The sequence below is a fragment of the Microcaecilia unicolor genome, chromosome 10, assembly GCF_901765095.1.
Source record: "Microcaecilia unicolor chromosome 10, aMicUni1.1, whole genome shotgun sequence".
NCBI lineage: Eukaryota > Metazoa > Chordata > Amphibia > Gymnophiona > Siphonopidae > Microcaecilia > Microcaecilia unicolor.
In genome coordinates, this window is record NC_044040.1 from 141361222 (window position 1) to 141375485 (window position 14264).

The 14264-nt window shown below is 40.1% G+C and overlaps 1 protein-coding gene across 1 annotated transcript in view; it reads right to left on the reverse strand.

Moving 5' to 3' along the window:
- ERFE (erythroferrone) overlaps positions 1–14264 on the reverse strand; it is a 69592-nt gene that overhangs the window by 20205 nt on the left and 35123 nt on the right. Inside the window, exon 3 of the mRNA XM_030216278.1 lies at positions 4888–4999. Within this exon, the coding sequence (XP_030072138.1) occupies positions 4888–4999 (112 nt within the window). The remainder of the gene's footprint in view (positions 1–4887; positions 5000–14264) is intronic.

Below are 14264 nucleotides of genomic sequence, written 5' to 3' on the forward strand. Positions count from 1 at the left end.
TTGTAGACTTCTATCATATCACCTCTCAGCTGCCTTTTCTCCAAGTTGAAGAGCCGTAACCTTCTCAGTCTTTCCTCATAAGGAAGTCATTCCATCCCTTTTATAATATTCGTCGTCCTTCTCTGCACCTTCTCTAATTTCTTTATATCTTTTTTGAGATGCGGCGACCAGAATTGGACACAATATTCGAGGTGTGATCACACCATGGAGCGATACAACGGCATTATAACATCCTTGTGTTTGTTTTCCATCCCTTTCCTAATAATACCCAACATTCTGTGCACTTTCTTAGCCGCCGCAGCACACTGAGCAGAAGTTTTTAACGTCTAATCAACGATGACTCCCAGATCCCTTTCTATTTTGAGGGATCTGGGAGTCTGTAAGGGATCACACACTACATACGTGGTGACCAGTTGGTGTTCACCAACTGTCGATTAACGCCAGAAATGCCGTACACGGTAGGAAAGAAAAAATAATAATTTGTCCTGGTATTATGGGTACACGCCAAATACAAAATTAGCACCAGGGAGGCATGCTAACCTGGCGGTAGTCTCATTTTGGCACACACTGCATGCATGTAGAGCCTACTGCACCTTTGTAAAAGGGTCCCTAAATTATATAAATAACGCGGAAAAAATCGGTGCTGAAAAAAAAGCGCTATGTGCTATTCTATAAATGGCACTCAAAGTTCAGCACTGTTTATAGAATAGTGCTTAGCACCGGGAACCGCAACTGCATTTAGGCATGACTATTTACACCAATGAAATATTGGTGTAGATCCCCATGCCTAAATTAGATGCGGATCCTCCTTATTTTATAACAATGTGCCTTAATTGCAGGAACGTCCCTGATCAATCTATGACCCTCTCATGGTCTCACCCTCTTTTTTGATCTGTGGGTAAATTTTACACATGGATCCAAACGTGTAAATTTACATACATAAATATTAATTAATGACATTTAGCACCAATGATTGTTAGGGCTTGCTATTCAATTAAATTATGCACACAAATTGTGCACACATCCAAATATTGTGCATGTAATTTAGAATGCTATTCATAGAATTCAGAGTTAAGTACCTATTCCCCTATGTGTGAACAGAATCGCTTATGAAAAATATTTGTAACATAATTTTTTGTAACTGAAACTATAAGGTCAATAAAACTTAAGGGTTTTATGTTTGATAAAGCATTGATTCTCAAAATGTCCATAGTTTGTTGAGCTAAAATAGAGTTATTACCATCATTAAAAACAAATAGAATAAGCTTATCTTGGGTGAACTAATGGTGAGAAAATGGCACAATGGCATCTTTTTAGGAAATGCTCTTAGATCAAATAGCCATAATGAAGACATCTGTCTTTTATCCTGAATGATCCTCATGCCGCCACTTATCTATGAGTGATTCAATGATGTAGGGGGCTGACATCACAGCACTCTACATCTCTAGTTGCCTGGATGTCAATGTATATTGAATGCTGCGGCTGTAATGCCAAGTACATGACAACCTACAGTATATTTTAAGAGTTCTGAATGATGTCCAAAACACAAAACAAATGTAACAAAAAAATATGTACTGCCAATGCTGCCAAGCAGAACTTATTATGAATGAATGAATAAATAAACAACTTATATAAAAATGTGAGTTGATTTGAAATAGCAATGGAAACTGAAATATCTAAAACTAATTTTACAGTTATCTAAATACAGGCATACCAGGACCTGAACTGCAGCGTGGTTGCAAATAAACGGTGCCTATGGTCTATTATTATTTTTTATGTTGATCATTTTTTACTTATAAGGCACTTTGAAAACTCCTTGGCCAGAGAGAGAGAAAGCCCATGATAAAGTAATATGGAGCACTGTCAAAAATGTATTGTGTGTGTGTGTGTGAATGTGTGCTCATGCAAAAAATTAGAGCTGTGAATTGTGTGGAATGAATTATTCAAAAAATATTTGATATCACATGATCAAATATGACGTATCTAAGACATTGGTTAAGATGACGTGCTTAAGTTCTTAACTTCCACTGCTCATTTATCCTTTAGATGTGACCATTACTGGAGGACATTTTTCAATTGTGTGGGTATTGTTTTTATGAACTAGCTACCTTTCTTCTATCTGATCATTCAGGCGTATTCCATAACAATGAGCGTAACTTAATTGGCTTAACAGGCTAATCAGTGTTGATATCAGCACTTAAAAAGCAATAATGAGCACCAATTGGCAATAATTAGAATTTACGGACAAAACTCGCTAAGTGTATTATGTAATGAACTGTGCCTAAATTCTAATGTGTGCAGTTCAAAAGGGGCATGGCTATGGGCGGGCAAATGGGCATATCGTGGGCGTTCAAAAATTTACATGCGTAGTTATAGAATATGGTCCAGTGCATATAAATCTACGTGCAGGGATTTTACTCCACATTTTCATTGGTGTAAATGGACACACATAGTTTTAGGCGCTGGGATCTCAACTAAGCATATTCTATATATCGCACCTAAATCTAGGCACCACTTATAGAATATGCTTAGGCGGAAATGTTTACTTCATAGATGTTTTAGGCGCCATATATGGAATGTGGCCCTATATTCATTTATACTGTTCATGTTTGTTTATCTGTTTTTGACAGATTTAACCACACCCTTAATGCAAACAGTTGTTGAAACATGGCCACGTCGGGACATTGGTTTTTATATGTTTTAAACATTTATTTGACACAATAAACCAGTCTTGCTGGGTTTCTCCTGTCCTAGTTCTTTGTCCACACCACTTTTTTGAGGTTTGTGATTTTTTTTTATTTTTGCTTTTTCTTCTGGATGGAGGCGATATTTTAAGGGCAGAAAATCTTTTTGTTATTTTGTTAGAAAAGTAAAACGTAAGAGGGAAAGGAGGCCTCTATGGTTCTTGAAAGAAGTGGCTAAAAAGGTAAGGAAAAAGAGGTTAGCCTTCATAAATTACCAGAGATCGCAAAAAGAGCTGGAAAAACTAAGAGAAGCTGGTAGTCAAAAAAGTAAACATGTAAATGGAAGAAGAAATAACTGGGAGACAAGATATTTTTATATATGTTGGTGATAGAAGGAAGTGCAAAAGTGGCATTTTCTGACTCAGGGTGAAGGACAGCAATTTGTAGAAGCTATTGAAATTAAAGTGGAATTGCTTAACAAATATTTATTATCTGTGTTCACGTGCACTGGCGTCACGTGCACTGTGTGGTTTTCATGTGCACCAAGGCCCCCTTTTACCTCAACGAGTAAAAGGGAAGTCTCTCTTTCCTGTAGGAAATGGCCATGCAGCAAGTAAAGCACTTGTCACATGGCCATTTCGGGGGTGGGGGGAGCCCTTACTGACACTCATTGAGGTGGCGGTAGGGGCTCCCACACTAACCTGGCGGTAACCGGGCAGCATGTGGCACTGCCCAATTACCACCGGGTACACTCCAGCACTACAAAAATAAATATATTTTTGTAGCACTGGATATGACAGCGCGCTAGGGGCGGGAAGTATCGCCAGGTTGCTGTGGTAGCCTGGCGGTACTTCCTGTTTAGCGAGCAGTAAGCCCACATTGGGCTTACCACCACTAAGTAAAAAGGGCCCTCAGTTGGGCGTACAGCACCCAAATATTGAATCCCAATTTTGGTCACAATATATAGAATCCAGGGGTGTCTGTATAGTGGAAGGGAAGAAGAAGGGTAGAGTGGCAATATTATCTGGATAATGGTGATTTATAACCACTATCCAGATAGGCTATACATTCAGTTGAGTAGCAAAAAGAGAGGGTCCAAAAATGCAGACAAAGACAGCAAAGAAACAAAAGCAAAAAAGGGCCTTCAGGAGTGGAATAATCAAGAGTCCTTTATTCATAAGACCCGACACGGGCTGTGTTGTGGCGCTCATGTGCCTGCATCAGGGGTCAAATGGAGATCAACTCTCAAACAAAACTGAAATAGCTTTGGATGCTATCAAAAGGACATGAAAACTGTGTCTCGAACTGATGTGTCTTCACTAATCAATGCCTTACTAAACTGCTTTTCGGAGTTGATCTCCATTTGATCCCTGATGCAGCCGAATGAGCACCAAAACACGGCCTGTGTTGGGTCTTATGAATAAAGGACTCCTAATTAATCCACGCCTGAAGGCCCATTTTTGACTTTGATTCTTTTAATTGATTCAGTTAGTTGGGGTAGCAGTGGTCAGTGGCGAATATTGTTTAGCACTGCTGAATATGCGTACAAAATCTAAACACTGGCACCAGCATTTCAATTAAGATGGTCCTTGCCATGTATGAAAATTTGTTCTTGCATTTTATGTTGTTTCAATAAAAGAAAGAAAAAGAAATGAAAAAAAAAAATGTCACGGTGCAAACCCCTTCCCACCATACAAGTTTTAAAAAATGTTCTCCTCCCAGGCTTCTTACTAACTCACAATATCCCTTAAGTCCCCTCAGAACTCCCAGCCTGCTTCTTACCTTATCTGTGGGCCTTCATTGACCAGGAACAATCCTCTATTACTTTTATCCCATCACTGCTATTTTTCAAAATGGCAGCAGCTGATCTGAAGCCAATGACATTTTCTTGTACAATGAAATCTGATTGAGTTGGCTGGCACCATTTTGTGAAATTGCAGCAGCAGGGGAGGAATAATAAGGGACTGCTTTTCCCACTGAATATCTGTTGTTGGGATAGGACGTGAAATCCAAGGGGTCACACTCACTGGATAAGAAAAAACTTGGGTGGCCAGTAACATGGCAGTCAAAATGATACACAAATGATTTAAAAATGAAAGAAAATCAGAATTGTCATTTATATTTCTTGTTTCATTCCAAAGATGGAACATCCCTATCACACATTCCATCTACTAGTCCAAAGAAGAATAGGAAATTTGCTTACCTTGTAATAACAGTCGGAATTCCTGCAGCATCTTCTCCTTCGTGAGAAGGTCTCCAGGCAATCCTTGAGGTCCTCGAGGACCAGGGGGACCCGGGACACTATGAAGTTGATGCTAAAATTACAAACAGGTTAAAGAGACATAGAAAGACTGATCTAAGGAAAGAGGGAAGAGAAAGAAATGGCAAGTTAAGTGACGATGAGGGAGACCACAACTGAGTGAATCCATACAAATAATATGTACATAAAACAAGGGTTTGAAAATTTAGCTAAATTAAAATAGATAATATTCAGCTGTCTTATAGATGGTTCCTGTAGGGACCATTTCTTGGTGGGAGTATTACTCAAGCAATAATGGTTTCAATTGATTGTTTATGCATTTTTTAATGATTTTTATAATAATGACTATAGGTTAATGTTTCTGTATTTATGTAATTTTTTTTAATTATATTCTATTATCTGTTTATGGGCCCTTTTTATTAAGGTGCACTAGCATTTTTAATGCATGCTAAAAATTAGTGTGCGTTAACCATGTAGACGCCCATAGGAATATTATGGGCATCTACATGGTTAGCACGCACTAATGCTTAGCACACACTAAAAACGCTAGTGCGCCTCTAGTGTGGCTTAGTGAAAGGGCCCTATGTTTTTTGATAAATATTGAATTAAATTAAGGAGTCCTTTTACTAAAATGTGTTAAAAAATGGGTTTAGCACATTTTAACATGGGACATTCCCGTGTGCTAAACCCATATTTAATGCTGCTATAAAATAAGGCTTTCATCTTTTTAATTTTTGCATGTCCCACACTAACTTTTTCATTAAAGACCTAGAAAAAAATTAACACAGGAGCACTTATTGCTTCCTATTTAGGAGACACTGACTAACTCCCCTGTTTACTAAGCTGTGCAGCGATATTGACACAGCCCACAAAGTGAATGGGCTGTGTCGGCATTAGTGCACTTCAGCCACTAGTGCAGCTTAGTAAACAGGGGGTGGGTAAGTGCTCCCTCGTTAACTCTGCATTAACCAGTTAACACAGACATGCCAAATCCCTGCCCATTTCATTCACAGTATGCTCAGCGTCTTCACATTTATATCTTATCTCACATAGGTCAATAGGATCGGGAGATCATAATAGGATCTGTCAGATTAGCATACCTACCCCTGTTTTGGTTAAATCACTCAATGAGCCAAGCATACTTTTTAGGGGTGGTATTGCAATCCTCATCAATCCAGTTGTTTTACTAATTTTTAGATGTTTTTTTCACTATTTTTTACTTTCATTTCTTCTTATTAAATCAAAGCAATTTATGCATATATAGCAGTTTTGTTTTCTTTATGCTATGCATATATAGCGCTTTCACAATGATACTTAGCTTTCACAAAGCTCTCAATGATGGAGACCAGATGTCACCGACATCTATTGACCTACCTGAGATAAGATATAAATGTGAAGAAGTTGAGCATACTGTGAATTAAGTGACTGTCAGAGGCTTATTTTCAAAGCACTTAGCCTCCCAAAGTTCCATAGAAACCTATGGAACTTAGCCTCCCAAAGTGCTTTGAAAATATGCCTCTATGTGCTCCCTTCAAGTTATAATTATATACAATGCCCGACTACTATTGAAATCCCTGCCCATGGCACACCCCTTTCCAAAATATATTTTAAAAAATTTATTAGCATGCGCTTACCCCTTGATTCTGTAAAGGTCACTAAAATTGCGTGTGCAAATTTAGGCATGCCCCCTGATTTGCATGTGCAATTTAATTGAATAACAAACAAATAGTACCAATAATTGGCTTTTTAGCAAGTAATTATTGGCAGTAATTAGATGTTATGCACGTAAAGTTAGCATGGGATCCGTGCCCAAACTTTACATTTGGCCCGAAAAAGGGGGCATGGAAAGGGGACGGTCATAGGTGTTACGGGGCATGGATTACACAGATAACTACAGAATAACGGTCATCCACGCATAAGTGTAGGCATGGGCATTTGCATCATGTTTTTGTTTGTGCAAATGGTCGTGCCTACATTTACGTGTGACCATAAAGCTTAAGCATTAGTCTATAAACCGCGTCCAACTTTAAGCGTGGCTTTTAGAATAACGCTTAAGCAGTTTTTTTCAGTGCCTATTTTGTAGGTGCCATTTACTGAATTTACCCCTTAGTGCATAGAAAATGCAAAATTACCACAAAACACGTATTTTGTGCCGTTTTCCCTCAATATTCAACCAGAGGCAGGTATTGCGCTTAGCTGCCGCTGGTGGCACTGACCCAGGATATTCAATGCTGGGCCATATCTGGCAACCAGCATTGAATATCTGGTTTCAGTTTTGGCCACGGCAACTTAACCGGCTTAGCGAATATTCAACACTAGCTAGTTAAGTTAAAAGCAGTTAGGTCTGCTATTTAAGCAGCCTATCTTAACCGATCAACTTAGCCGGTTTAGCACTGAATATGCGTGCTTAGCCGGCTAAGTCATGTGACATATCTTGAAGCCAGACACTAAGGGGGAGATTCTATATATGGCACCTAAAAAAAATCTGCGTGGAAAACATTTCTGACTAAGCATATTCTATAAGCGGCACCTAGATTTATGTGCGGCATATAGAATATGCTTAGTCAATATCCCAGTGCCTAAAACTACGTGCCTCCATCTACACCAACAAAACGTGGCATAAATCCAGGTGTGTAGATCTAGGTGCAGAGGGCCATATTCTATAACTATGCGTGTAAATTATGGAATGCCCACAAAATGCCAATTTCCCCAGCCATAACCACGTCCCCTTTTGCCTGCATGCATTAGAACTTAGGAACACGGTGTTATTGAATACTATTTATTTCAACTTACATAAGTACATAAGTAATGCCATACTGGGAAAAGACCAAGGGTCCATCGAGCCCAGCATCTTGTCCACGACAGCGGCCAATCCAGGCCAAGGGCACCTGGCAAGCTTCCCAAACGTACAAACATTCTATACATGTTATTCCTGGGATTTTGGATTTTTCCAAGTCCGTTTAGTAGCGGTTTATGGACTTGTCCTTTAGGAAACCGTCCAACCCCTTTTTAAACTCTGCTAAGCTAACCGCCTTCATCACATTTTCCGGCAATGAATTCCAGAGTTTAATTACACGTTGGGTGAAGAAAAATTTTCTCCGATTTGTTTTAAATTTACTACACTGTAGTTTCATAGCATGCCCCCTAGTCCTAGTATTTTTGGAAAGCGTGAACAGATGCTTCACATCCACCTGTTCCACTCCACTCATTATTTTATATACCTCTATCATGTCTCCCCTCAGCCGTCTCTTCTCCAAGCTGAATAGCCCTAGCCTCCTTAGTCTTTCTTCATAGGGAAGTCGTCCCATCCCCGCTATCATTTTAGTCGCCCTTCGCTGCACCTTTTCCAATTGTACTATATCTTTCTTGAGATGCGGCGACCACAATTGAACACAATACTCAAGGTGCGGTCGCACCATGGAGTGATACAACGGCATTATAACATCCTCACACCTGTTTTCCATACCTTTCCTAATAATACCCAACATTCTATTCGCTTTCCTAGCCGCAGCAGCACACTGAGCAGAAGGTTTCAGTGTGTTATCGACGACGACACCCAGATCCCTTTCTTGGTCCGTAACTCCTAACGTGGAACCTTGCATGACGTAGCTATAATTCGGGTTCTTTTTTCCCACATGCATCACCTTGCACTTGCTCACATTAAACGTCATCTGCCATTTAGCCGCCCAGTCTCCCAGTCTCGTAAGGTCCTCTTGTAATTTTTCACAATCCTGTCGCGAGTTAACGACTTTGAATAACTTTGTGTCATCAGCAAATTTAATTACCTCGCTAGTTACTCCCATCTCTAAATCATTTATAAATATATTAAAAAGCAGCGGTCCTAGCACAGACCCCTGAGGAACCCCACTAACTACCCTTCTCCATTGTGAATACTGCCCATTTAACCCCACTCTCTGTTTCCTATCCTTCAACCAGTTTTTTAATCCACAATAGGACATTTCCTCCTATCCCATGACCCTCCTATCCCATGACCCTCCAATTTCCTCTGTAGCCTTTCATGAGGTACCTTGTCAAATGTCTTTTGAAAATCCAGATACACAATATCAACCGGCTCCCCTTTGTCCACATGTTTGTTTACTCCTTCAAAGAATTGAAGTAAATTGGTCAGGCAAGATTTCCCCACACAAAAGCCGTGCTGACTCGGTCTCAGTAATCCATGTCCTCGGATGTGCTCTGTAATTTTGTTTTTAATAATAGCCTCTACCATTTTCCCCAGCACCGACGTCAGACTCACCGGTCTATAATTTCCCGGATCTCCCCTGGAGCCTTTTAAAAAAATGGGCGTTACATTGGCCACCCTCCAATCTTCCGGTACCACGCTCGATTTTAAGGATAAGTTGCATATCACTAGCAGTAGCTCCGCAAGCTCATTTTTCAGTTCTATCAGTACTCTAGGATGAATACCATCCGGTCCAGGAGATTTGCTACTCTTCAGTTTGCTGAACTGCCCCATTACGTCCTCCAGGTTTACCGTGAAGTCAGTAAGTTTCTCCGACTCATCCGCTTGAAATACCATTTCCGACACCGGTATCCCACCCAAATCTTCCTCGGTGAAGACCGAAGCAAAGAATTCATTCAGTCTCTCTGCTACGTCTTTGTCTTCCTTGATCGCCCCTTTTACCCCTCGGTCATCCAGCGGCCCAACCAATTCTTTTGCCGGCTTCCTGCTTTTAATATACCGAAAAAAATTTTTACTATGTTTTTTTGCCTCTAATGCTATCTTTTTTTCGTAATTCCTCTTGGCCTTCTTTATCTGTGCCTTGCATTTGCTTTGACACTCCTTATGCTGCTTCTTGTTATTTTCAGACGGTTCCTTCTTCCATTTTCTGAAGGCGTTTCTTTTAGCCCTAATAGCTTCCTTCACCTCACTTTTCAACCAGGCCGGCTGTCTTTTGGAGTTCCATCTTTCTTTTCTAATTCGCGGAATATGTATGGCCTGGGCTTCCAGGATGGTATTTTTGAACAGCGTCCACGCCTGTTGTACAGTTTTTACTCTCTCAGTTGCCCCCCTAAGTTTTTTTTTTACCGTTCTTCTCATTTTACCATAGTCTCCTTTTTTAAAGTTAAACGCTAACGTATTTGACTTTCTGTGTACAGTTACTTCAAGGTCGGTATCAAAACTGATCATATTATGGTCACTGTTATCAAGCAGCTCCAGTACCATAACATCCCTCACCAGATCATGTGCTCCACTAAGGACCAAGTCTAGAATTTTTCCTTCTCTCGTCAGCTCCTGCACCAGTTGCTCCATAAAGCTGTCCTTGATTTCATCAAGGAATTGTATCTCTGTAGCATGTCCCGATGTTACATTTACCCAGTCTATATTTGGATAATTGAAGTCACCCATTATTATCACATGGCCCATTTTGTTCACGTCTCTGATTTCTTTTATCATTTCTGTGTCTACCTGCTCATCCTGGCGAGGCGGACGGTAGTACACTCCTATCACCATTTTTTCCCCTTTTATACATGGAATTTCAACCCACAATGATTCAAAGGTGTGATTTGTGTCCTGCTGAATTTGTAATCTATCTGAGTCAAGGCTCTCGTTAATATACAATGCAACCCCTCCACCAGTCCGGTCCACCCTATCACTACGATATACTTTGTACCCCGGTATGACAGTGTCCCACTGGTTATCCTCCTTCCACCAGGTCTCAGTAATGCCTATTATATCCAATTTTTCGTTTAGTGCAATATATTCCAACTCTCCCATCTTATTTCTTAGACTCCTAGCATTTGCATATAGACATTTCAGAGTATGTTTGTTGTTCTTATTTGCATGATGCTTAGTACCTGACACTATTGATTTGACATCTTTTGTCTGATCTTTAGTTGTATTTAAGGGCACCTGGTCTACCACGGTCTGTTGTGCAACTTCACTATCCAGAAACCCTATCTTCCCTGTTTGTGAGGTATCTTTGCAAGATACCTTTTCCCGAACCATGCGCTTTTGAGCGACTGTCGGCCTTCCCCTCATTTCTAGTTTAAAAGCTGCTCTATCTCCTTTTTAAATGCTGACGCCAGCAGCCTGGTTAAGGTGGAGCCCATCCTTTCGGAATAGGCTCCCCCTTCCCCAGAATGTTGCCCAATTCCTAACAAATCTAAAACCCTCCTCCCTGCACCATCGTCTCATCCACGCATTGAGACTCTGGAGCTCTGCCTGTCTCTTGGGCCCTGCACGTGGAACAGGTAGCATTTCAGAAATGCTACCCTAGAGGATCTGGATTTGAGCTTTCTACCTAAGAGCCTAAATTTGGCTTCCAGAACCTCTCTCCCATATTTTCCTGTCATTGTTACCCACATGTACCAAGACAGCGGACTCCTCCCCAGCACTATCTAAAATCCTAACTTTACTTGCCTTTTGAATGAACAAATTATTGCAATTAGATCTTATTATCTGAATACATATTTGATCACTCTTCTAGATGATATGGACCTAGTATGTTGGTCTCAAGTTTCTGACACAGATTATCAGAAGCTATCAATGGTAAATTTCAAATATAGCTTATTTTTTGCATTTTCAACCAAACAAAATTATGTATTTTAGATGGCTATTGTTCAAAAAGCAGGTTGCTCCTTGACAGCCTAGATGCCCTGTTATAAAACTACCCTTTGTGAGAAAAGAGAGTTATTTTAATAATATATTCTAATGCTGAATGTTTGACCACAAATCTCTTGGTGGGCCTGTATCTTTTTTTCACCATGCTCTGACTGAAACCAAGCGTCAAGTTATACTAGGCTAGCCTAGCTTCACCAGTTAAAAGTCCTACAGCTAAAGGTGATTTGGAACACTCTATAGGCTTTCAGAAATTGATCCCTTATTCAGATAATCAGGGTTGCTATTGTCTGTATGAACAAGCAAGGGGGAAGAGGATCTTACCTTTTCTGTTGGAAATTGTCAAAATGTTGAACTGACTTTCTCAAATGGGATAATCTTAAGCGCTATTTACCTAGACAGAAGGCTAGCAAACAACATAATCTATGACTGGGGAACACTCATGGTATATATCTGTTTGCATTTCCTCTGATCAGAAAGGTTCCTCAGTTCTGTGTCTGAGGTTAGATATATGGCAAACTAGCCTCAGATGCTTACAACCTGGACTGGGGAGAGGATGACTTCTAGTGGCAAAGACTTTAATAAAAGTCAGAAGGGATGAAAAATTCTGATTTTCATAGCATCCTATTGCCCAAGACAGATTTAGTTCCTGCCTTGGTGGAAACTATCCATCAAGAAACCAAAAAAGTTGAGTAATTGACCAACTCTTATCATATAAAAACATGGAACACTATTGTCTCCCAATATCATGTCCATGGCACTCATAACTTGGATGTTGAGAGAAGTTGTACTCTGTTCTCAAAATGTGCCTATCAATGGAGGCTATTTCACTAAGGGTTCCTTTTGCCAAGCAGCGGTAAAAGAGGCCCTGCGGTGGCATCGGCATGTGGGTTTGCTGTACGCCGAGGCCCCCTTTTACCCCTGTTGGTAAAAGGCTTTTTTTTAAGGAAGGAAATGGCCGTGTGGTAAATTAAACACTTGCCACACAACCATTTCCCGGGGGACCCCTTACCATCTCCTACTTAGGAGGTGATAAGGGCTCCTGCAGTAGCCTGGAGGCAACTGGATAGCATGCAGTGCTGCTTGAGTAACACTAGGCACTCCCCCGGTGCTAGAAAATACAAAAATATTTCTAGCACTGGGAAGGGCGTGTGATGGGGGTCGGAACTACCACCGGGCTCTCCCGAGATCCCAGCAGTAGAGCCGAATTGCCACATGACAAGCCCGCGGTAGGCTTGCCGTGCTTCTGTAAAAGGGTTCCTAAGGTTTTTTCCTGCATGTATAGCCTCTTTTACATTATTATGGAAAAAGACTTTTGTAAAATTGTACAGTTACATACACATATATAAGTATGTGTGTAGATGCTCTTGGAACATTGTTTGAGTGTATCAGAGACTGAATTACAATGCATGCATGCATTTTGTAAAACATGTACTATATGCTAGATTCTATATATGGTGCCTAATAAATCGGCACAAAAAAAGCGCTATTTCTATAAGCCCCGCTTAAACTTAAGCGTAGTTTATAGAATAACGCTTATGCCTGGGAATCGTTACTAACTTTTGACGCAGCCATTTTTACCGACTGAAATGTGGTATAAATGTACACACCTACATTAATGCGCATATCTCTGTTATTCTATAACAATGCATGTTATTTTTAGAAACACCCCCATTACGCCCATGATCCTCCGATTTCCGCATCCCCTTTTTCAGATCACGCCTACATTGACTAAATTTATGCATGTAAAGTTTAATTAAATCTAATTAGTGCCAATAATTGTTTGTTTAAAAGCCAATTATTGTCATTAATTGGCTTGTTATTCAATTAAATTGTATGCCAAAATTTGCGCATGCAATTACTGGTGACTTTTATAGAATTAGGGGATATATGTGAACATATTGGGGGGAAGTCTATAAAGAGTTCTCAAAAATGGGCTCCAAACATAATTGCTGGTACACATTATTTATAAAGGGCGCAAGTCCTTTATAGAATAGTGTGTAGTGCTGATTCCCATGTCTAACTTTGGGTGCCACACTTGCACCTGCTGAAACCTGGTGAAAATGTTGGTGCCCCGTTTAGACGCACTTAATCAGTACTGTAGAACTACACACATAGGGGTAGATTCTGCATATGCCTGAAAAATCTGCGCAGAAAAACTTGCACCTAGGTGTATTCTCTAAAGTATGCCTAAATTTTATAGAATAGACTTCAATTTCCATGCGGTATATAGAATACACCGAGCGACTCACCACATGACTAAATTTGGTTGCATCCATTTAGGCCACATTTCATTTGGTGTAAATCCTGATACCTAAATTGGACACAGTTCGGGTGTATTCTATAATAATGCGTATAGACTTTAGAAACACCCATGCCCTGCCCATGGCCACACCCTCTTTTCAACTATGCGACTTAGAATTTAGGTGCACCACATTATAGAATACACTTTTCAAGTTGTGCGCATAAATCTAAATTAATGCCAATTAGTGCTGATAATTGCTTGTTAACATCCAGTTAACAGAACTGATTAGTTAGTTAACCAATTAAGCTATTCACAAATACATTTCGGTTTCCACACGGATTTTCAGGCACCATATATAGACTCTGAGAGATAACTTTTAAGAAAGCTCCTGACACACTTATGCCCCCTATGGGAGTTAAGTACCCTGCCTTATAGAAGAGTGTACAGCCAGATATGTGCACAAATTTTAATGAGTACCAATTAACATCAATAATT